Source organism: Saccopteryx leptura, chromosome 3 (assembly GCF_036850995.1).
Source record: "Saccopteryx leptura isolate mSacLep1 chromosome 3, mSacLep1_pri_phased_curated, whole genome shotgun sequence".
Lineage (NCBI taxonomy): Eukaryota > Metazoa > Chordata > Mammalia > Chiroptera > Emballonuridae > Saccopteryx > Saccopteryx leptura.
In genome coordinates, this window is record NC_089505.1 from 104,617,681 (window position 1) to 104,641,756 (window position 24,076).

The 24,076-nt window shown below is 46.2% G+C and overlaps 1 protein-coding gene across 7 annotated transcripts in view; it reads right to left on the reverse strand.

Annotated features, from left to right (window-relative positions):
• Positions 1-280: 280 nt before the first annotated feature.
• The window catches only part of TAF12 (TATA-box binding protein associated factor 12), a 28,118-nt gene continuing 4,322 nt past the window's right edge, over positions 281-24,076 (reverse strand). For 6 of the 7 annotated variants that reach the window (XM_066375661.1, XM_066375662.1, XM_066375665.1 and 3 more), the window contains 5 exons: positions 17,837-18,088; positions 13,963-14,040; positions 7,616-7,730; positions 2,211-2,299; positions 281-744 (listed from right to left, as the gene is read on the reverse strand). In XM_066375661.1, coding sequence (XP_066231758.1) covers positions 709-744; positions 2,211-2,299; positions 7,616-7,730; positions 13,963-14,040; positions 17,837-18,004 — 486 coding nt within the window. In that variant the 5' untranslated portion in view covers positions 18,005-18,088 and the 3' untranslated portion in view covers positions 281-708. Of the gene's footprint in view, positions 745-2,210; positions 2,300-7,615; positions 7,731-13,962; positions 14,041-17,836; positions 18,089-18,804; positions 18,890-24,076 lie in introns of all 7 variants that reach the window. The other variant, XM_066375660.1, reaches the window with a different exon arrangement.

Genomic DNA, 24,076 nt, shown 5'->3' on the forward strand with positions numbered 1-24,076 from the left:
ACGAGGTCAAAAAAGGCTTTGCCAAAACCAAGATACCACTTCAGTTTGGGGTTCATGAGAGGTCGCCCTAACCAATTCTATGGCAGAGAAACTGGATTCAAATTTCTACTGATGGTGTAAGCCTTCCTTGGAGTAAAGGAATGGAAAATCGCTGGGTTTTCCTAACCCCAGAAATGAATAACACTGCTGCCACCTGCTGACTAGGGTGCTGCCTCCAGCCTTGCTGCTCCTCCTGGCTCCCTCTGGGATCTCAAAGGCTGTAAGCCATGCACCCTGTGTCTTTCAATAACTTCTTTATTCTGGAAAAGCAAATGAACGTCATATAAACACTGACATTACAAAGTACAGGGAAAAGGGGAAGGAGAAGGAAACAAAAATCTCTATAAATCCTGCTAATACTGTCTCACCAAACAAGACCATACTGCTCTGTCCCATATTCAATCACTTATATAATAAACCACAAATAAAATCTTCTCTGGAAGATACATTGCTCCACTTTGAGATGGCAGGGGGAGGGGCCAACGTGGGGCAGGAGGCTTTATTCTTTTGGCAGATCCTCTCAGTCATTATAGATATTGCTGCACTGTTAATAAAAAATATATGCTTCTCTGTAAAGCATTAAAAAAAAAATCCAAGGATGAGATGGCTGAGGTCTCAGCTCAAGTATCTCCAAATACATTGTTGTCCATTCCCTGTCCTTTCCATGTGTTATTTCTTGGTTGTTTTCCGGATCAATGCCATTCTCTGAAAGGAAAGAGAAACAAGCAATACACAGGTTAGCGTCAGGAATTTCGTGGGATGTCCACTGTGGCCAGCGGGCAGCGCGGTCTACATCACAGGCTGGAGCCTGCTGAACCTGCAGGCGCAGGCGCGGGGCAGCTCAGCAAGCGCCATCAATCCTGAGGACATTCTGCGGGCGCCAGGGACGTGTAGACAGGTCAGTGGATCCATCGGTCGCCAAAACAAACTGCTCAAGGCTAGCAGGATGGCAGAAGGTGCCAGTTCTTGCCTTTTTGAGACTTAGGGGAAAGGCCGTTTAGGCACGCATTTTCTAGGTTTCCCACCCCCACCAAATCTCTTCTCTGGTGATGGAGAAAATAGAAGAGGGGCCCTTTTTCCAGCCTGTGGCCATTTCATACTTGATGATCTGCAACGAAGGAAACTGACACCAGCAACTTCTCCCACAACCTACCTGGAAAACAGGCAGATCACAGACTTCAGGTTTTTCTATTATCAGTCATGGCCAAATGACTGATTTGCCTTGCTCACTCTTTTTGACCAAGAGATTGTCCCAACATTATGGTATTTGTTGATAAATACACATACACACACACATGTAAATAGGGCTAAAAAGTGGATAATTTGGGAGCAGAGACAAAATGACCATCTGTTGTTTGGAGGGACTCCCTTCTGAAGAAGTGTTCCTTCGATTCAGGCTATTGACGGCTTCCTCGTAGGGCTCCCTCTGTGAGCCCTGGAAACACACCCACTCAGACATCCTGTGCTATGAAAAAGCAAGGGCTGCCCAGGCAGGATGGCCCAGTAGTGCCTGTCAAGCTTAGAATAAGCTCACTTTTCAAAGCACAGTAGCTAGTTAAATTAAGACAGAAAAGATGCCAGCCTTGCCAAAGGAGGCCACCACTGTCCCTAGACTGACCAATGATGGGGGCAACTTGCTCTACAGCAGGAGCGGTGCTAGGTTCTCACACTGACTCCTCAGTCCCAGGGTAAGAGTGACAGAGAACAAAAGTTAAGCTACAACAGGGCCAGAATGCCTGGCAGGGCAGTCTGGGTGCTACCTCCCAGCACAAGTACAACGTGTTTCTGCTTTCCTTGACCAGTCCTCAGTTATAGGGCCATCTGTGATATTCAAATTGCCAACAGTAGAGGAAGACTTCCTTAAGGAGATGGGCAGGGGTGAGTCCCACTCATGATGTGCCATCCATTTTAGACGAACCTAGATGCAACAGCTTTATGTGCTACCCACAGAGTTAAGAGAAAAAACAGACCTGTCTGTGGCAACAGCCCAGCGCCAAGGAAATATCTGATCGGTCTCCCATGGAGCCCGCTGTCCCTGCCCCCTCTGACCCTGGTCCTGAGAGAAGCACGCTGTGACGGGGAGTGGTAACTGCGGAGATGTGGCTGTGAGCCCTCCCTCTGAGACACAGCTCAAGGGATCAGCGTGGCTGCCCCGGACACCCACGGCTCACCTGTTTGTGAGCTTCTGTGGTGCAGGCTTTTTTGTAGGGTCGGATTTCTTCAGAGCCAAATCCTGGGATCCACATGTTCCACTGGCGCTCTGCAAGGAAGAGGCCAGCACAGAGATAAGGGGACTAGGAGGGAGGGGCGGGGTGCAATGTGACCCTCCGACAAGGGCCAGGGAGGAGCTAAGCAATCAGCTACACTAGGTAACACTAACCCTGCAGCGGGACTCTAGGGGATACAATAGGGGAATCCCATGTCGTGTCTCCAAGGTTTTAAAGGACACCATGTGACCTTTTAGCCAAGACAAAAGGGGTAAATGAGTCAAGGCCGTGGGTGCTGAGTCCTAAGGTTTCCATGCAGCCCCACAGAAGAGGAAAGCCACGTTTCCTCAGGCACCTTACTCCTATGCTCAAAGTAACCCACCAAGCCCAGAGGAAGAGTAGGAACAGAAAGGCACTTCTAGTGCTCTGGAGTTAAGAGCCAGCTCCTGGCTCTGCCTCTTCACTGTGGAGCTGTCTGACGTTGGGTCTGTTACTTCATCTTTTCCATGATAGTAACAATAGTGACAACCACCTGACAGGGTGGTGGAGAGCATTCACTGACATAGTGCCATCCCAGAGCTGGGATAAATAGCCACAGATCCGTGTCCTTGTGCACCTCCCTGTAAGACTGTCACTAGAAGTTCCCAGGGGGCAGAGATCTGTTTACTTTGTCAGTGACTGGCATAACTACACCGCCACCTTAACCCACAAATACCAAATATAAAAACTGTCGCCCTGGCTGGATAGCTCAGTTGGTTAGAACATCATCCTGAAGGACAGAGGTTGCCAGTTTGAAACCCTGGGCTTGCCTGGTCAAAGCGCATACTAGAAGGAACTACTACGAGCTGATGCTTCCTGCTCCCCTCGCCTTTCTCTTTCTCTCTCCTCTAAAATCAATAAATAAAAATCTTATAAAAGAAAAATTTTAATGGCTCTGCCCGGTTTGCTCAGTGGACAGAGCGTCAGCCGGGTATGTGAAATCCCGGGATTAATCCCCGGTCAGGGCACACAGGAGAAGTGACCATCTGCATCTCTTCCCCACCCCCTTCCCCTTCTCTCTCTCTTCCTAGTGGCTTCTCAGCAGCCAGTGGCTCGACTGGTCCAAGTGTCAGCCTCATGCTGAGGATAGCTTAGTAGATTTGAGCAGCGGCCCCAGATGGGGGTTGCCGCCGGAGGATCCCAGGCGGGGTGCATGCGGGAGTTTGTCTATACCTCCTCCACTCACTTAAAAAACCCCGCAACTTATAGCCTACTGTTAACTATAAGCCTTACCAATAACATAAAGAGTAGATTAACATAATACTATATGTCATATGTGGGTTTTTTTTGACAGAGACAGAGAGAGAATCAGAGAGAGGGATAGATAGGGACAGACAGACAGGAAAGGAGAGATGAGAAGCATCAATTCTTCGTTGTAGCTCCTTAGTTGTTCATTAATTGCTTTCTCATACGTGCCTTGACTCGGGGGCTACAGCAGAGCGAGTGACCCCTTGCTCAAGCCAGTAACCTTGGGCTTCAAGCCAATGACCTTTGGGCTCAAGCCAGTGACCTCGGGGTCATGTCTATGATTCTCAAGCCAGCCACCCTGCGCTCAAGCTGGTGAGCCCGCGCTCAAGCCGGTGAGCCCGCGCTCAAGCCAGGGACTTCGGCTTTCAAACCTGGGTCCTCCACTGCCAGTCCAACATTCTATCCACTACGCCACCACCTAGTCAGGCTGTTATATATATTTTATAATGTATTCTTACAATAAAGTAGAGAAAAGAAAATCATAAGGAATAAAAAAAATACATTTCTAGGACTGCACGTACTTACTGAAAAAAAATCCATATATCAATATAAGTAGACTTCACAGTTCACACCTATGTTGTTCAAGGGTCAACTCTACTTACACAAAATTATTTAGAGAATAAGTGTCTATTTAAAAAAAGTTACAGTCTGACTAGGCAGTGGTGCAGTGGTTTGAGTGTTTGACTGGAATGCGGAGGACCCAGGTTTGAGACCCCGAGGTCGCCAGCTTAAGCGTGGGCTCATCTGGTTTGAGCAAAGCTCTCCAGCTTGAACCCAAGGTCGCTGGCTCGAGCAAGGAATCACTTGGTCTGCTGTAGCCACCCCCCAAGGCACATATGAGAAAGCAATCAATGAACAACTAAGAGGCTGCAATGAAGCCTGACCAGGCAGTGGTGCAGTGGATAGAGCGTCAGACTGGGATGTGGAGGACGCAGGTTCGAGACCCCGAGGTCGCCAGCTTGAGTGCAGGCTCATCTGGTTTGAGCAAGGTTCACCAGCTTGAGCCCAAGGTCGCTGGCTCAAGCAAAGGGTCACTTGGTCTGCTGTAGCCCCCCCCCGCCCCCCAGTCAGGGCACATATGAGAAATCAATCAACGAACAACTAAAGAGCCGCAACAAAGAATTGATGTTTCTCGTCTCTCTCTCTTCCTGTCTGTCTGTCCCTCTCTCTGACTCTCTCTGTCTCTGCCACAAAAAAATTAAAATTAGCCCTGGCTGGTTGGCTCAGTGGTAGAGCGTCAGCCTGGCGTGCAGAAGTCCCGGGTTCGATTCCCGGCCAGGGCACACAGGAGAAGCGTCCATCTGCTTCTCCACCCCTCCCCCTCTCCTTCCTCCCTGTCTCTCTCTTCCCCTCCCGCAGCCAAGGCTCCATTGGAGCAAAGATGGCCTGGGCGCTGGGGATGGCTCCTCGGCCTCTGCCCCAGGCGCTAGAGTGGCTCTGGTCGCAACAGAGCGACGCCCCGGAGGGGCAGAGCGTCGCCCCCTGGTGGGCATGCCGGGTGGATCCCGGTCGGGCGCATGCAGGAGTCTGTCTGTCTCTCCTCGTTTCTAGCTTCAGAAAAATACAAAAATACAAAAAAAAAAAAAAATTAAAATTAAATAAATCAGAGGCTGCAATGAAGAATTGATGCTTCACATCTGTCTCCCTTCCTGTCTGTCCCTATCTGTCCCTCTTTCTGTCTCTGTCAACCAAAAAGCAAACAAAAATAAAAAAAATTAAAAAAAATATAAAAAGAGTTACAAAGGGACTCCTTTATCACACTTCTCTGAGTACTGAAAACAGTTGTTTGGCAAATGTGTTTTGCCCCAGGCAGAAACTTATTCAAATTGAATTGAGTTATTAGTGGTTCCACAGCTTCTGTGTCTAATGCACAGTAAATATTGAGTGAACGAATGATTCATGTTTGGTTCCAGAATAATTTTATATAGAGTTCTCTTCCAATAATTTTTTTGAAAATAAAAATATCTGAAGTCTTCTAAGAATTTGGAAGTGGCACTAAGTTTATTCGCTAGGAATTAAACTTTACAATCTAAAAAAGTGGATCGGGACATGAATTTGCAAAGTCACTTTAGAGAAAGAGAGTAGCTACTAGGCACAAACGCACCCATGTGAGGATCTGTAGCAATATATTTTACAAATGCGTGTAATTATAGTTCATACAGTACTAATATAACAACAATAATCATTTAGTGAATAAGACATATAGTAAAATGCCTGGCACAGAGCAGCACTGTGCAAACATTTTTCTGTACATTATCTCTTTTTTTTTCTTTTTTTCTTTTAACATTCACATGGATCACAGCAGAGAAACTATCAAAATATAGAAAACCATGTCAGAAGCAAACCCTGGCATTCCAGTCTGTGCAGAAGAGAGTCGTCAACAATTTACAGATCCCCTTCTCTAAAATGAATAAATGAAATCTTAAAAAAAAATAAAATAAAAGCCCTGACCTATAGTGGTGCAGTGGATAAAGCATAGACCTGGAACATTGAGGTTACTGGTTCGAAACCCCAGGCTTGCCCACTGAAGGCACATATGGGAGCTGATGCTTCCTGCTCCTATCCCTTTCTCTCTCTCTCCCTGCCAAATAAATAAATAAAATCTTAAAAAAAAAAATTTACAGCCACAGCCTGACTGGTACCAGTGGCACAGTGGATAGAGCACAGACCCAGGGCACTGAAGACCCCAGTTCAAAACCCCGAGGTATGGCCCTGGCCGGTTGGCTCAGTGGTAGAGCGTCGGCCTGGCATGCAGAAGTCCCGGGTTTGATTCCCGGCCAGGGCACACAGGAGAAGCGCCCATCTGCTTCTCCACCCCTCCCCCTCTCCTTCCTCTCTGTCTCTCTCTTCCCCTCCCGCAGCCGAGGCTCCATTGGAGCAAAGATGGCCCGAGCGCTGGGGATGGCTCCTCGGCCTCTGCCCCAGGCGCTAGAGTGGCTCTGGTCGCAACAGAGCGACGCCCCGGAGGGGCAGAGCATCGCCCCCTGGTGGGCAGAGCGTCGCCCCCTGGTGGGCGTGCCGGGTGGATCCCGGTCGGGCGCATGCGGGCGTCTGTCTGACTGTCTCTCCCCGTTTCCGGCTTCAGAATCATACAAAAGAAAAAACAAACAAACCCTGAGGTTGCCAGCTTGAGCGCAGGGTGGTGGCTTGACTGTGGGATTGCTGGCTTGAAGCCCAATGTCACTGGCTTGGCCTGAAGCTCACTGCCCCATCAAGGCACATATGAGAAGCAATTAATGAACAATTAAAGTGAAGCAACTATGAGATGATGCTTCTCATCTCTCCCCCACCCTTCTCAAAAAAAGAGGGCCTGACCGGTTGGCTCCGTGGTACAACATTGGCCCATCGTGAGGATGTCCCAAGTTCGATTCCCGGTCAGGGCACACAGGAGAAGCGCCCATCTGGTTCTCCACCCCCCCTCACTTCTCCCTCTCTCTTCTCCTCTCCTCCCGCAGCCACAGCTCAATTAGAGTGAGTTCGCCTCAGGTGCTGAGGATGGCTCCAAGGCCTCCACCTCCTGTACTAAAATGGCTCTGGTTGCAACAGAGCAAGGGCCCCAGATGGGCAGAACATCACCCCCTAGTGGGGCTTGCCGGCTGGATCCCAGTCAGGGCGCATACAGGAGTCTGTCTCTGCCTCCCCTCCTCTCACTAAAAATAATAATAATAATGATAATAATAATAGTAATAATAATAATAATAATAATAAGAGAAATAATAAGTAAAGAAAAGTGGCAAACCCAGCGCCTGGGAATGCATCAATCTCAGAGCCTGAGAGGCATAAAAGTTCTTCTGACTATGCCTTTCTTTTCTTTTCTTTTTTTTTTTTTAATTTTTTTAATTTTTTTCATTTTAGAGAGGAGAGGGAGAGGCAGAGAGAGAGAAGTAGGGGAGGAGCTGGAAGCATCAACTCCCATATGTGCCTTGACCAGGCAAGCCCAGGGTTTCGAACCGGTGACCTCAGCATTTCCAGGTCGACGCTTTATCCACTGCGCCACCACAGGTCAGGCCTGACTATGCCTTTCTTGACGGTCCCACAGGAGCACTAGTACGGAGACCTTGGGGAGAAGCGCGATCACATACCTAGGTGCAGCTGGACGTCCTTCACCTCCAGGGTGCTGGACTTGCGATGCCGAGCAAGCTGGCAGGCGGCTGTCACCACGCTCTCGATAAAATCGTCAGCAATCTGCAGCAGCATCTGGGGAAGACAGAAGCAAGGGAGAGTAACCATGTCACTGGCAGGGCAGGCTCCTGTTGCTGTGACAACTGCATCTGCCCGACCACATGCTTAGTCACGTAGCTTTCTATAGTATTAGAAGGCTTATACTCAGCATTTGGCCCAAGGTGAGAGGAGGAGTGAGGATGGCAATAGGAACACAGTAACTCATTAACCAGGCAGAGTGCAACTCACACCCTTCTGAGGATGAGCTTTCCCACTTTCTCCCCTACCCACAGGCACCAATCAGCCCTAACCCGCATGCTCAGACTGCCTTCTGAATTAGGTGGGAAAACAAAGGTGAATTGTTATAATTACGCACTTAACAGTCTCTTAAACCATTTTTATGTCTGTTACCTTAACCAGTCCTTGTAGTAATCCTGTGAATAAAATAGGGTATGAATTTTATCCTCATTCTAGAGCAGAGAATGCTAAGAATCAAGGAGACCACCTTGCTCACAGCCATGTAACTACTAAACAGTGGAACCAGGATTTAACTTCAAGGTTCTGAATCCAAATCCTGAGTTCTTTCTACTTCATTATAAATTATTCCTGGACTGTGTGATGAGTAAAATCAGAATTCTGAAGCTAAAAATCTACATGAAGAAACTGAAATTAAAAAAAAATATATTGATTTTTAGAGAGTGAGAAAGGAAGAAACATGGATTGGCTGTTCCATTTATTTATGCATTCATTCCTGCATGTGCCCTGACTGGACCCTCAACCTCAGTGTATTGGGACAATGCTCCAATCATCTGACCTACCCAGCCAGGGCAAAAAATGGAATTTTTTTTTTTTTTTTTTTTAGAGAGGAGAGGGAGAGACAGAGAGAGAAGTGGGGGAGGAGCTGGAAGCATCAACTCCCATATGTGCCTTGACCAGGCAAGCCCAGGGTTTCAAACTGGCGACCTCAGCATTTCCAAGTCTACGCTTTACCCAGTGCGCCACCACAGGTCAGACGGAATTTTTATGTCAATACATTCCCCATGGCTTCCTCTGCTGATGAAATATTAAAATAAAATAAAATTACTACTATAGATATTCTGTGTTCTGCTGGACCATTAATAGATTGTTATCTTTCCTATGAAACCAAATGAATACCATCTGAAGAAAATACTTCTGACTAAACATGGCAGATCAACTCCAAAATTGACCTCCTCTTCTTCCCTAAGTCCACTAAAATAATAGTAAAGAAAAAAAGACAGAAATCTTCAAAGACAACAAGAACAGGAGAGAAAACCTTAATGGAAAAAGAGATTCCAATAAACTTTTTTTTTAGTGAGAGGTGAGGCAGAGAGACAGACTCCCACATGTGGTCCGACCGGGATCCACCTGGCAAGCCCACTAGAGGTGTATGCTCTGCCCATCTGGGGCCCCTGCTCTGTTGCAACCAGAGGCAGCACCCGGGCCCAACTTGCTCTAATTGATCCTTGGCTGCGGGAGGGGGAGGAAAAGAGACAGAGAGAGAGAGAGAGAGAGAGAGAGAGAAGTTAGAAGGGAAGAGGTAGAGAAGCAGATGAGCGCTTCTCTTGTGTGCCTTGACCGGAAATTGAACCTGGGATGTCCACATGCCAGGCCGACACTCTACCACTGAGCCAACTGGCCAGGGCCTTGAGATTCCAATAAACTTTTAAAGTAAATGTTTGCTACAGAGATAACAGAAGAAGAGGGGGAAGTGAACTAGCAGATGGACAGAAGGTACAAGACAAGTGCCTACAGAGGGGACACCAATGAGAACTGAACTGATATTCTCTTTACAGCCCCTCAGAAACCCAGGATTAGGAGGTGCCATTTATCATAAAAGACTGGGCTGAGGTCTAGGAACTGAAAGTTGGAGAATTGTTACATATCTATATAGACAGAGTGGTTCACTGACTCCTACATTTCAAAAGCAGCCAAGTCACTTTTCCCTGCACTTAGTTGAGCCAGAACACAGTGGCATATTCCCATGAAGAGATGTGGTTCTGCATTTGAATATGCCAGACACAGCAGAGGGAGGGGAAAGACACAGCCCCTTTCTTTTGCTTTGTCTCTAAAATGTTAGAAGCTAAGGAAAAACCCTCTGGATAGAAGACTAGAGGATTTTTCTTTGGAGATACCAAATGACTCCAGAGAAAAGACTTACAGATACTGATATTCGGGGAGTCCTTCAATGAAAGGTCAAACTGTAGACCACTATTCTTAAGTGGAGCCCTGGTATTCTGGAGCCAGCTGAGAGGAGCTCATGGAAGCCAATTATATATGCCTTTTTCCCAATTTTGCATTCAGAAACAATATGTTGTTAACTTAAAAAGGGCACACTGGGAATTTTACACCCCAGAAATCAGAAAATGCTGGAAGTCAGGTCTTTTTTTCTCCATAGAGCTGACTGTTAAACATTCACCAGCACATTATTGGACAAAGCCTGTCAATAAGTTCTGCTTCAAATTAGCTTTTTTTTTTTTTTTTTTACAGAGACAGAGAGAGTCAGAGAGAGGGATAGACAGGGACAGACAGACAGGAACGGAGAAAGATGAGAAGCATCAATCATCAGTTTTTTTTGTTGTTGTTGCGACACCTTAGTTGTTCATTGATTGCTTTCTCATATGTGCCTTGACCGTGGGCCTTCCACAGACCGAGTAACCCCTTGCTCAAGCCAGCGACCTTGGGTCCAAGCTGGTGAGCTTTGCTCAAGCCAGATGAGCCCGCGCTCAAGCTGGCGACCTCAGGGTCTCGAACCTGGGTCCTCCGCATCCCAGTCCGACGCTCTACCCACTGCGCCACCGCCTGGTCAGGCTAAATTAGCTTTTTAATGGCTCATTCTTTAAAAAAAAGGATAGCTAGAACACATAATACAGTGTACAGAGGATGTATTGTGGAATTGTGCACCTGAAGCCTGTATAATTTTGTTAACCAGTGTCACTCCAATAAATTCAATAAAAAGGGGATAAATGGATAGCTAGGATCAACAGACGTTTGAAGAAGGTCTCTAACACAAACAAGAAAATACAGTAAACAAAGCAAAAAAGGAAAAAGCAGTCCCAGAGTACACAAAGACAATGTAGGGAAAAGAAGAAAATGTCAAAAATATAATTAATATCCTCAGAAAGATAAGAGAAGATATTACAATTATAAAGTAAGAATAGAATGGCTTAGGAAAACAGAAAAAGAACCAATCAGTCAACAACAAGAAGCAGCTCATGGAAATTAAAATTTTATAGTAAAAAAAAGTTAAAAGGATTAGAAGATAAACTAAGGAAAAGCTCCCCAACAAACAGAACTTAGAATTACAAAGAAATGAAAAATAGGAGTGAAAAGACCCAAACACCTAAAAGGATCAATGCAGAAGATTCAATATCCCATCAATTATCATCGCAGAAAGAAAGAACAAAACTAAAGAAATTATCAAAAGGCCCTGGCCGGTTGGCTCAGCGGTAGAGCGTCGGCCTGGCGTGCGGGGGACCCGGGTTCGATTCCAGGCCAGGGCACATAGGAGAAGCGCCCATTTGCTTCTCCACCCCCCACCCCTCCTTCCTCTCTGTCTCTCTCTTCCCCTCCCGCAGCCAAAGCTCCATTGGAGCAAACATGGCCCGGGCGCTGGGGATGGCTCCTTGGCCTCTGCCCCAGGTGCTAGGGTGGCTCTGGTCGCAGCAGAGCGACGCCCCGGAGGGGCAGAGCATTGCCCCCTGGTGGGCAGAGCATCGTCCCTGGTGGGCAGAGCATCGTCCCTGGTGGGCGTGCCGGGTGGATCCCGGTCGGGCGCATGCGGGAGTCTGTCTGACTGTCTCTCCCCATTTCCAGCTTCAGAAAAATACAAAAAAAAAAAAAAAAAGAAATTATCAAAAAACGAATATAAGAAAATGAAACCCTCTGCCTGACCTGGCGGTGGTGCAGTGGATAGAGCATCAGACTGAGACACGGAGGACCCAGGTTCGAAGCCCCAAGATTGCTGGCTTGAGCACACTCATCTGGTTTGAGCAAAGCTCACCAGCTTGAACCCAAGGTCACTGGCTTGAGCAAGGGTCACTCAGTCTGCTGTAGCCCCTGGTCAAGGCACATATGAGAAAGCAATCAATGAACAACTAAGGTGCTACAACGAAGAGTTGATGGATCTCATCTCTCTCCCTTCCTGTCTGTACCTATCTGTCTCTCTCTCTGTCTCTGTTACACACACACAAAAATAAAAAAAATTAAAAAAAAAATTCATGCCTGACCAGGTGGTGGCGCAGTGGATAGAGTGTCGGACTGGGATGCCGAGAACCCAGGTTCGAGACCCCAAGGTCACCAGCTTGAGCGTGGGCTCATCTGGTTTGAGCAAAAGCTCACCAGCTTGGACCCAAGGTCACTGGCTCAAGCAAGGGGTTATTCGGTCTGCTAAAGGCCTGTGGTCAAGGCACAATGAGAAAGCAATCAATGAACAACTAAGGTGTCGCAATGTGCCACAAAAAACTAATGATTGATGCTTCTCATCTTTCTCCGTTCCTGTCTGTCTGTCCCTGTCTATCCCTCTCTCTGACTCTGTAAAAAAATAAAATAAAATAAAATAAAATAAAATAAATAAAAAATTCATACAAGTGCAAAAAAGTGGGAAATGCAAGTAAAAAACCTACAACCATTGTATAAGACACATCGAGTTTTTAGACCCCCAAATTTTTGAAACAGAGTGTGCCTTATACATGGGGAAATATGGTATACGGTCAGCATAATGTAAATACTAGTTTCTGAGTTATTAAATAATTGTGACAAAACTATATTGGAAAAATGAGGGAAAGGGTGTACGGCTTGTACGTAAATGGTTTAACAAAATTCTCCTCTACCGCCTGACCTGTGGTGGCGCAGTGGATAAAGTGTCGACCTGGAAATGCTGAGGTCGCCGATTCAAAACCCTGACTTGCCTGGTCAAGGCACATATGGGAGTTGATGCTTCCAGCTCCTCCTCACCTTCTCTCTCTGTCTCTCTCTCCTCTCTCTCTCCCTCTCTGTCTCTGTCTTTCCCTTTCTCCTCTCTAAAATGAATAAAAAAATTTAAAAAAAAATCTCCTCTACTATAGCAGGAAGTCAACAGACTATTATAAAATTAATCAATTAGACGTCTGTTTAGCCTGATCAGTGTTAGTGCAGTGGATAGAGCATCAACCTGGAATGCTTACATCCCAGGTTCAAAACCCCAAGGTCACCAGCTTGAGCACAGGCTCATCCAACTTGAGTGCTGGCTCACCAGCTTGAGCGCGGGATCATCAACATGATCCTAAGGTCAGTGGCTTGAGCAAGGGATCACTGGCTTAGCTTGAGCCCCCCTCTTCCCTCCTCCCCCACTCCGTCAAGGCACATATAAGAAGCATCAACAAACAACTAAAGTGATGCAACTACAAGTTGATGCTTCTCATCTCTCTCATCCTGTCTCTCTTTCTTTCTCTCTCTTAAAAAAAGAATATCTGGGCCCTGGCCGGTTGGCTCAGCGGTAGAGCGTCGGCCTGGCGTGCGGGGGACCCGGGTTCAATTCCCGGCCAGGGCACATAGGAGAAGCGCCCATTTGCTTCTCCACCCCCCCCTTCCTCTCTGTCTCTCTCTTCCCCTCCCGCAGCCAAGGCTCCATTGGAGCAAAGATGGCCCGGGCGCTGGGGATGGCTCCTTGGCCTCTGCCCCAGGTGCTAGAGTGGCTCTGGTCGCAGCATAGCGACCCCCCTGGTGGCATGCCGGGTGGATCCCGGTCGGGCGCATGCGGGAGTCTGTCTGACTGTCTCTCCCCCTTCCAGCTTCAGAAAAATACAAAAAAAAAAAAAAAAAAAAAAGAATATCTGTTTAAGTATATTACTTAGAAATACAGAGGAATATTCTAGGAACAACTAAAATTGTGCTTATGAGCACAGACTATGCCCTTTTGACAGGCAAAAGTAGCAGAGCTGTTAGGTCTAAAGTGACTTGTATCAACTATTCCATGGGACGCTCACAATAACCCTATAGATAATGTCATTCTCTACCAACATAGGAGGATGCTGAGTCTCAGAAAGCTTAAGTGACATGTCCATAACTACAAAGCTGTGTTGCTTCACTTTAGTTGTTCATTGCTTGCTTTTTTAATATGCCTTGACTAGGCAAGCCCAGGGTTTGGAACCGGCAACCTCAGAGTTCCAGGTCGATGCTCTATCTACTGCGCCACCACAGGCTAGGCTTAACCACTATTCTATACTAGCTCTCAGGGACACAGTCTCTGGGGTACCCGACCCTACCTTACCTCTTCCACGTCTTCATCCAATTGCTCATTAGGATCCACTTCTCTTACTAAGTCTTGTAATTTCTTCTTGGTCAATACCTAAAGTTAATTGGGGAAGATTTTTCAGCCAAGTGTCAAGGAAACAAACAAAAAAACCTCATTACCCTATGATGTAGAAAGGTTGTCAATTTTTTTTCTTTTATGATTTTTTTTGTGTATGTGTGACAGAGATAGAATGAAACAGAGAGAGGGACAGATAGGGACAGACAGGAAGGGAGAGAGATGAGAAGCATCAATTCTTCGTTGTGGTACCTTAGTTGTTCATTAATTGCTTTCTCATATTTGCCCTGACTAGGGAGGTACAGCAGAGTGAGTGACCCCTTGCTCAAGCCAGCGACCTTGGGCTGAAGCCGGTGAGCCTTGCTCAAACCAGATGAGCCCACGCTCAAGCCAGCAACCTCGGGGTTTCGAACCTGGGTCCTTTGTGTTCCAGTCCAACGCTCTATCCACTTTGCCACTGCCTGGTCACGTGAAAGGTTGTCAATTTCTTGGCTAGTTTCTGCTTTCCAAAGAGTTAACAGTCTGGCCTACATGGTAGTATCGCTACAAATCTACACTCTCAAGACAGAGGTAGCCTAGGGAAGGGCAGAAAAAGCAGTTTGAAAGAGAGCTCAGCGTCAGTCAGTCATTATAGCCTCATCTCTTTTTCTCACTGTGTCTCTCTTTCCCTCTACATTAAATAATTTGCACTTTTCTGACCACCACAAATTGTACAGTGCCTCTGCTAATTTGGACATGCCTTTCCACCCTTCTTCCTACCTGCTCAGCTCATGGTACTTCTTTTTTTTTTTTTTTTTTGTATTTTCTGAAGCTGGAAACGGAGAGGGAGAGACAGTCAGACAGACTCCCGCATGCGCCTGACCAGGATCCACCCGGCACGCCCACCAGGGGGCGACGCTCTGCCCACCAGGGGGCGATGCTCTGCCCCTCCGGGGCGTCGCTCTGTTGCAACCAGAGCCACTCTAGCGCCTGGGGCAGAGGCCAAGGAGCCATCCCCAGCGCCCGGGCCATCCTTGCTCCAATGGAGCCTCCCTGCGGGAGGGGAAGAGAGAGACAGAGAGGAGGGAGAGGGGGAGGGGTGGAGAAGCAGATGGGCGCTTCTCCTGTGTGTGCCCTGGCTGGGAATCGAACCCGGGACTTCTGCACGCCAGGCCGACGCTCTACCACTGAGCCAACCGGCCAGGGCCTCATGGTACTTCTTTTCTGACTCTTTCCCTAGCCCAGCCAGATGAAAGCAACCATTTCCTCCTTTGGCCTTTACTGTACCTCCTATCATTGTGCCCATTTATAAAATGACCTGATTCTGACTTAATAGGCTGAAAGCTCCCTGAGGGCAGGGAACATGTATTCTTCTTTGTATAACTAAATATTTGTATAAGTATGTACAACTGTGATCTCTTTCAGAGAGAAAATATCATTTCACATCACAAATATATGCCATTAAAAAATGATCAGGCCCTGGCCGGTTGGCTTAGTGGTAGAGCGTCGGCCTGGCGTGCAGGAGTCCCAGGTTCAATTCCCGGCCAGGGCACACGGGAGAAGCGCCCATCTGCTTCTCCACCCCTCCCCCTCTCCTTCCTCTCTGTCTCTCTCTTCCCCTCCCGCAGCCAAGGCTCCATTGGAGCAAAGTTGGCCCAGGCGCTGAGGATGGCTCTGTGGCCTCTGCCTCAGGCGCTAGAATGGCTCTGGTTGCAACAGAGCGACACCCAGATGGGCAGAGCATCGCCCCCTGGTGGGCATGCCAGGTGGATCCTGGTTGGGCACATGCAGGAGTCTGACTGCCTCCCCGTTTCCAACTTCAGAAAAATACAAAAAAAAAAAAAAAATGATCAGAGACATATGTATACTAAAATGATAACTATTATTTATTTTGGGGTGATGGTAGAATTATTGGCTATTAATTCTTTCTGGTTTTCAAATATTTCTGTGATAAACATGTATAACTTTGGAAATAAGAAAAAAATACAATAATTTTAAAAAATAAGTATTTGTTACTGATGTCTCTGGCCTATCCATTCTTTTCCATTCTACCATTATCACTTAATTCAAGCCTTTGCCATGTCTTGATTTACTGCAGAAGGCTCAGACGTAATCTTCCTCCTTTCTATCCCTTTCCTACCTTCCTTGTCCCTTTACTGCCAAGTTAATCCTCTTACGACATACTATTTTTATTATTGACCCAAAGTTCCAATGGAAACTGGTTAGTATATCCCCAGTATGTTTTGTTATCATCCTACCCACATAACTTTACTTCCTGTTCTCCAATAAACTCCACATTCAACATAGATTTGTCTCCTATTGGCCTAACCCAGTGGTAGTCAACCTGGTTCCTACCGCCCACTAGTGGGCGTTCCAGCTTTCATGGTGGATGGTAGCGGAGCAACCAAAGTATAAATAAAAAGATAATTTTAAATATATTAAGTTATTTTATAAATATTTATTCTGGCCTGACCAGGCAGTGGCGCAGTGAATAAAGCGTTGGACTGGGATGCGGAGGATCCAGGTTCGAGACCCCGAGGTCGCCAGCTTGAGTGCGGGCTCATCTGGTTTGAGCAAATCTCACCAGCTTGTACCCAAGGTCGCTGGCTCGAGCAAGGGGTCACTCAGTCTGCTGTAGCCCCACGGTCAAGGCACATATGAGAAAGCAATCAATGAACAACTAAGGTGTCACAACAAAAAACTGATAATTGATGCTTCTCATCTCTCTCCCTTCCTATCTGTCTGTCCCTAACTATCCCTCTCTCTGACTCTCTCTCTGTCTCTGTAAAAAAAATTTTAAAAATCAATAATATAAGATTTATTCTGCCAAACTTAGCGAAAATCCGACATAAAGTACTTGGTAAGTAATTATTATTATATGCTTTAACTTGCTGTAACTCTGCTTTATAAATTTTATAAAGTAAAGTTACTTCCCTATTTTATAAATCATCATTACTGTGGAACTGGTGAGTGGTTAGAAAATTTTACTACTAACAGAGATACAAAAGTAGGTATAAAAAGGTTGACTAGTAGGTATAAAAAGGTTGACTACCCCTGGGCTAACTAACCCTTCCCATTCACATCTGCCTGCCTTCCCCCATTTCTCTTGAAATGTTGTCCTCTCATCCTATCTACTTAGTCTGAGGCCCAAGTCAAGAGATTATATTTATTTATTTATTTTTATTTTTTATTTATTCATTTTAGAGAGGAGAGGGAGAGACAGAGAGAAAGAGAAGGGGGGAGGAGCTGGAAGCATCAACTCCCATATGTGCCTTGGACCAGGCAAGCCTAGGGTTTCGAACCGGCGACCTCAGCATTTCCAGGTCGACGCTTTATCCCATTGCGCCACCACAGGTCAGCTATATTTATTTCTTATTTCTTGTGGCTGTGGAGGACAGAATCAGGATCGTGAGTAGAAAGAGGGTGGCAGATTTTAGAATCACTTAAGAAAATTACTAATGGCAGCAGCTGGAGGAACTAGAAGGAGAAAAGATTGGAGACAAGAGTACTTGTATTACAAGAATAATGAATATTGAATCCATTAACTATTTTATTTAACTATATTATTGAATAATTATATAGCATATATATTTATATTCAAATACATAAAAATCTGTCATGGACAAGGTGTTGTATTTCATGTGTGTGTATGAATGCACATAGACACATACACAAATATTACAAGTAAAACTTTACATGGTGCTTCAATACAGACCTTTAGAAGTCCAAGGCAGGAAAAGACCGTTTTCAGCTGAGAGGAAGAGGCAGCACCTGAGATGGACATCTCTCAAAGCATCACTGGTTCAAATAACAAATGAGAGGTGACTACAGATAGCAAAAAGTAAGAGGATGATACCTGATTGTTTTCAGGGCTGAGACGACCTCCTGACCCGGGAGTGCCTGGTATCTTGACCACTGTAGTGCTATTGGCCATGGAGCCTTGTGGAGGGGTGCTGGCTGGTTCCGGTTTTATGGATGAGAAATTGGAGAGGTTGATTAGGGCTGAGGGGCCAAACTGGTTCATAATCTGCCGAGCTTTGGACTTCAGCTCATAGAGCTTATCGAGATCCTGTTTCTTTCTGGAGGTATGAGGACCAAGGCCAATCAACTGTGGAAGGAAAAAAAAAATTAGCTCAAGAGGCACCAGTAATAAAGGATGAGTTTTGAAAGTAAAACCACGTGAGGTCAATCAGACTTTGAAAGGCCTTCAGTATATCAGGAATAGGGACCATTTGACACCTGCACATTAAAACTGGAGGGAATAAAGAATATTCATTGCTCTCACCTGATATTTAGAAACCATCTCTGCTCCAAAAGCTAAATGAAACAGTCCACAAAATTGAAATAAGAAAATAAATAAAATGAGGAATCTTATGTACAAAGACAAACTAGAATGAGCAAGACATTTTTGAAGACTTTGCAAAATAGAATACATGGTTAAGCACTACATGCGTTGTTTTTGAGCATCAAATAATGTTAAATTCAAATAAATCATGGCACAGTCACATACTTACAACCCAATCACAAAGCATCAGAAAACAGATTAGTTCATTTTGGCATTTCAAAACATGCTTAACTCTATGTCAGGGCTATGCCTAATAAATACAACTTTTTGCAATCGTGAAAATCTTTTTTGTCATCAAGAGCAAATATTCTCTGAGTGTTAGCAGTCTTTAAGTACATGCAGAGTCCCTAGCCTGGAGTAGCCGAGACTCCTAAATTTTAGAGCCATGAGCTTGAATCTGTGACGTCAGCTTTGGTGTTACCAAGATCAGAAGCACATTCACCAGCTCCTCCCATAGTGGCCTCAAAGAGCTTACTTACAGCTATCTGAGTGTCTAGATCTTTAAGTACATCAGCAACAGCTGTGAGCCCGGTGAAATGAGAGGCAGCCATTTTCAAAAGCCACCTGTAAATGAACAACTGGCATCAAGCACCACCCTTGCCACAGAACCATTTCATTTCCACAGCCTGGCACATATTCGCCGACCAGGATCCAGGAAAACTGAATGCGGAGAAACATTTCCTTATCCCTACTGGGCACCAAAAAAAAATCTCCATCTCTTTCATATACATCTTTTAAAATTAATGATTATAGCCTGACCAGGTGGTGGTGCAGTGGATAGAGCATCGGACTGGGATGCTGAGGACCCAGGTTCGAGACCCCAAGGTCGCCAGCTTGAGTGCAGGCTCATCTAGTTTGAGCAAAAAGCTCACCAGCTTGGACCCAAGGTCTCTGGCTCAAGCAAGGGGTTACTCGGTCTGCTGAAGGCCCACGGTCAAGGCACATATGAGAAAGCAATCAATGAACAACTAAGGTGTCACAATGCGCAACGAAAAACTAATGATTGATGCTTCTCATCTCTCTGTTCCTGTCTGTCTGTCCCTGTCTATCACTCACTCTGACTCTGTCTCTGTTAAAAAAAAAAAAATTTTTTTAAAATGCTTTTTATAAAAAAGATTTATTAATCTTTAGAGAGAGAAACAGAGACAGGAATATCGAGCTATTCATGTATGTGCCGACCAGGCATTGAACCAGCAACCTCTGCACCTCTTTGGGATGATGGACTTAATTTTTTTAAATTTAATTATTGATTTTTATTTATTTATTTATTTATTTATTTGTATTTTTCTGAAGTTGGAAACGGGGAGGCAGTCAGACAGACTCCCGCATGCACCCGACCGGGATCCACCTGGCACGCCCATCTGGGGCGTTGCTCTGTTGCAACCAGGGCCATTCTAGCACCTGAGGCAGAGGCCATGGAGCCATCCTCAGCGCCTGGGCCAACTTTGCTCCAATAGAGCACTGGCTGCGGGAGGAAAAGAGAGAGACAGAGAGGAAGGAGAGGGGGAGGGGTGGAGAAGCAGATGGGCGCTTCTCCTGTGTGCACTGGCCAGGAATCGAACCCGGTACTCCTGCACGCCAGGCCAACGCTCTACCACTGAGCCAACTGGCCAGGGCCTATTTTATTTTTTAAAAGATTTTATTTATTGATTTTAGACAGAGGAAGAGAGAAAGGTGGGGAGGGAATGGGAAGCATCAACTTACTTACTTTCCTATGTGCCTCAACCCAGCAAACCTGGGATTTTGATCCAGCAATCTCAGCATTCCAGGTCAATGCTCTATCAACTGTGTCACCACAGGTCAGGCTGTTGATTGATTTTTAGAGACAGAAAGAGGAAGGGAGAGATAGGGCAGGGGGAAAGGTAACATCCATTTGTTGTTCTACTCAGTCACGCATTCATGGGTTGCTTCCTATGTGTGCCCTGACCAGGGATTGAACCACAACCTTGTCATTTTGGGATGACGCTCTTAACCAACTAAGCAATTGGCCAGGGCTGTGACTTTCTAAATAAACTTTTCTTTATGTTTTGAAAAAAAATAAAAATTTAAAATGGGCAAAAGATCTAAAGAGATCCTTCACCAAAGAAGATATACAGTCCTGGCCAGATATCTCAGTTGGTTAGAGCATTGTCCCGAAGCACAGAGGTTGCCCATTTGATCCCCGGTCAGGGAACAAATATGAATAGCTCAATGTTCCTGTCTCTCTCTAGCTCTCTCCCTTCATCTCTCTAAAAAAATCAGTAAAATAAACATTTAAAAAAGATATAAGCAGCCTGACCTGTGGTGGCGCAGTGGATAAAGCATTGACCTGGAAATGCCGAGGTCGCCGGTTCGAAACCCTGGGCTTGCCTGGTCAAGGCACATATGGGAGTTGATGCTTCCAGCTCCTCCCCCTTTCTCTCTCTCCCTCTCTCTCTCCTCTCTAAAAATTAATAAATAAAATTAAAAAAAATTTAAAAAAAAAAAGATATAAGCAGATGGCAAATAAAAACATTTTAAAAAGATATAAGCAGATGGCAAATAAACACATGAAATGATAATATCATTAGTCATTAGAGAAATACAAATTAAAACAATAATGAGACACCACGAAATCCCTACTGGAATAGCTAAAATTAAAAATAAATAGGCCCTGGCCGGTTGGCTCAGTGGTAGAGCGTCTGCCTGGCGTGTAGGAGTCCCGGGTTCGATTCCTGGCCAGGGCACACAGAAGCGCTCATCTGCTTCTCCACCCCTCCCCTTATCCTTCCTCTCTGTCTCTCTCTTCCTCTCCCGCAATCAAGGCTCCATTGGAGCAAAGTTGGCCTGGGCGCTGAGGATGGCTCCGTGGCCTCTGCCTCAGGTGCTAGAATGGCCCTGGTTGCAACAAAGCAACGCCCCAGATGGGTAGAGCATCGCCCCCTGGTGGGCATGCTGGGTGGATCCCGGTCGGGCGCATACGGGAATCTGTCTGACTGCCTTTCTGTTTCCAACTTCAGAAAAATACCAAATAAACAAACAAACAAACAAGTGCTGGAGAGGATGTGGAGCAACTGAAACCTGCATACATTCCTGGTGTGAATGTAAAATGGTGTAGTCTTTTTGGAAATGTTTGGCAGTTTCTTATAAAGTTAATTATATACTTATATGACCCCACAATCCCACTCCTAGGTATTTACCCTTGAGAAAAAAAACTTATATTTACACAAAAATCGGTATGTGAATGTTCATAGCAACATTACTCATAATTGCCAAAAACTGAAACAATTCAGATAGATGTCCTTCAACTGGTGAATGGATAAACAAACTAGGGTTATCTATACACTGAAAAACAACTCAGCCTGACCAGGAGGTGGCACGGTGGATAGAGCATCGGACCGGGACCCGGAGGACCCAGGCTCGAAACCCCAAGGTCGCCAGCTTGAGCGCGGGCTCATCCAGTTTGAGCAAGGCTCACCAGCTTGGACCCAAGGTCACTGGCTCGAGCAAGGGGTCACTCGCTCTGCTGTAGCCCCCCCCCCCCCCCCCCCCCCCCCGTCAAGGCACATATGAGAAAGCAATCAATGAACAACTAGGGAGCAGCAACAAAGAATTGATGCTTCTCATCTCTCTCCCTTCCTGTCTGTCTATCTGTATCTGTCTCTCTCTGTCTCTATCACAAGAAAGGAAGGAAGGAAGGAAAGAAGGAAGGAAGGAAGGAAGGAAGGGAGGGAGGGAGGGAGGAAGGAAGGAAGGAAGGAAGGAAGGAAGGAAGGAAGGAAGGAAGGAAGAAAGAAAAAATAAAGAAAACAACTCAGCAATAGAAAGGAAGAACTACTGATACATGCAACAAAATGGATACTCTCAAATGTGTTCCTCTAGATGCAAGGCTCAAAAGGTTACTGTATGGTTCCATTTATGACATTCTGAAAAAGGCAAAGCTATATGGATGGAAAACAGATCAGTTGTTGCCAGGGGTTTGAGTGGGGAAGGTTTGGCTGCAAAAACGCAATACAAGGGAAATTTTGGCGGAGGGTGGAACTGTTAGGTAATTTGAGTGTTATGGTGCCTACATGACAGTATGCACTTGCTACATCTCATAGCACCGTATATACCCTGTATGGTATAGAAAAACAAAGTATCACATTCTGATCAGAATGGTCAATGACTCCCTATTCAATTCACCTGTTTACTGAAAACATACATCAAACCCAACTGTGGATGTCTTTCTGAAGTTGGAAACGGGGAGCCAACTTTTCTCCAGTTGAGCCTTGGCTGCGGGAGGGGACAAGAGAGAGAGAGAGGAAGGAGAGGGGGAGGGGTGGAGAAGCAGATGGGCGCTTCTCCTGTGTGCCCTGGCCGGGGATCGAACCCAGGACTCCCACACACCAGGCCGACGCTCTACCACTGAGCCAACCAGCCAGGGCCCCAACTGTGGATGTCACTGACCAAGCACAGTGGAATGAAGTGGCCTTAAATAACCTGAATTCCATTATGCAATGTACCATGGTTGCCTTTGGGCTACTCAAATTTCTAACCCTCACTTCTTTAAAATTCCAAGATAGGGATATATTGCTCTGTAAAAACAGAGGCATTAACTATTGGACCGTTTGAGAGAACAATTATAATAGTAAATTCTTACTACCTACCCTGTGGAAATCATATGCTATAAGATTCACAAAGTCCAGAAAGTCCATACTGCAGTAATCTACAGTTGAAAATATTCAATAATTTTATCAAAACTATATTATATGGCTGCAAGTTTAATTAAGTAGCCAAGCCTATCTTCCCTCCCCCAACCCATCACATTTAAGCTGTGGTTGCTAGGCTGAGGATGACAAGCCCTGCTTTTGCTTTTAGCAACTTTGTTTCTCAAACAGAAATCTAGCTGTGCCGCTATTATTGTATTAAAAGGATCTGATTTTTCAGAGGGTAGGAAACCAGTGGAGAACCTGCAGTAGTTACAAGACCTAGCCTTCTCTGGGCAGATGTTCCATTAAGATTTTTTTTTTTAAATGAAGAAAATAGGAGAATAGAACACCAGATTGCCTTTTTTTTTTTTTTTTCCTGAAGCTAGAAACGGGGAGAGACAGTCAGACAGACTCCCGCATGCGCCCGACCGGGATCCACCCGGCACACCCACCAGGGGCGATGCTCTGCCCCTCTGGGGCGTCGCTCTGTCGAGACCAGAGCCACTCTAGCGCCTGGGGCAGAGGCTAAGGAGCCATCCCCAGAGCCTGGGCCATCTTTGCTCCAATGGAGCCTCGGCTGCGGGAGGGGAAGAGAGAGACAAAAGAGAAGGGGAGGAGTGGAGAAGCAGATGGGCACTTCGCCTGTGTGCCCTGGCCGGGAATCGAACCTGGGACTTCTGCACGCCAGGCCGACGCTCTACCACTGAGCCAACCGGCCAGGGCCCAGATTGCCTTTAACATTCTTTTACCTTTGAACTAGGAATTCTTTTTTTTTTTTTTTTTTAATTTTTTTTTTTTTTTTCATTTTTCTGAAGCTGGAAATGGGGAGAGACAGTCAGACAGACTCCCGCATGCGCCCGACCGGGATCCACCCGGCACGCCCACCATGGGGCGACGCTCTGCCCACCAGGGGGCGATGCTCTGCCCATCCTGGGCGTCGCCATATTGCGACCAGAGCCACTCTAGCGCCTGGGGCAGAGGCCACAGAGCCATCCCCAGCGCCCGGGCCATCTTTGCTCCAATGGAGCCTTGGCTGCGGGAGGGGAAGAGAGAGACAGAGAGGAAAGTGCGGCGGAGGGGTGGAGAAGCAAATGGGCGCTTC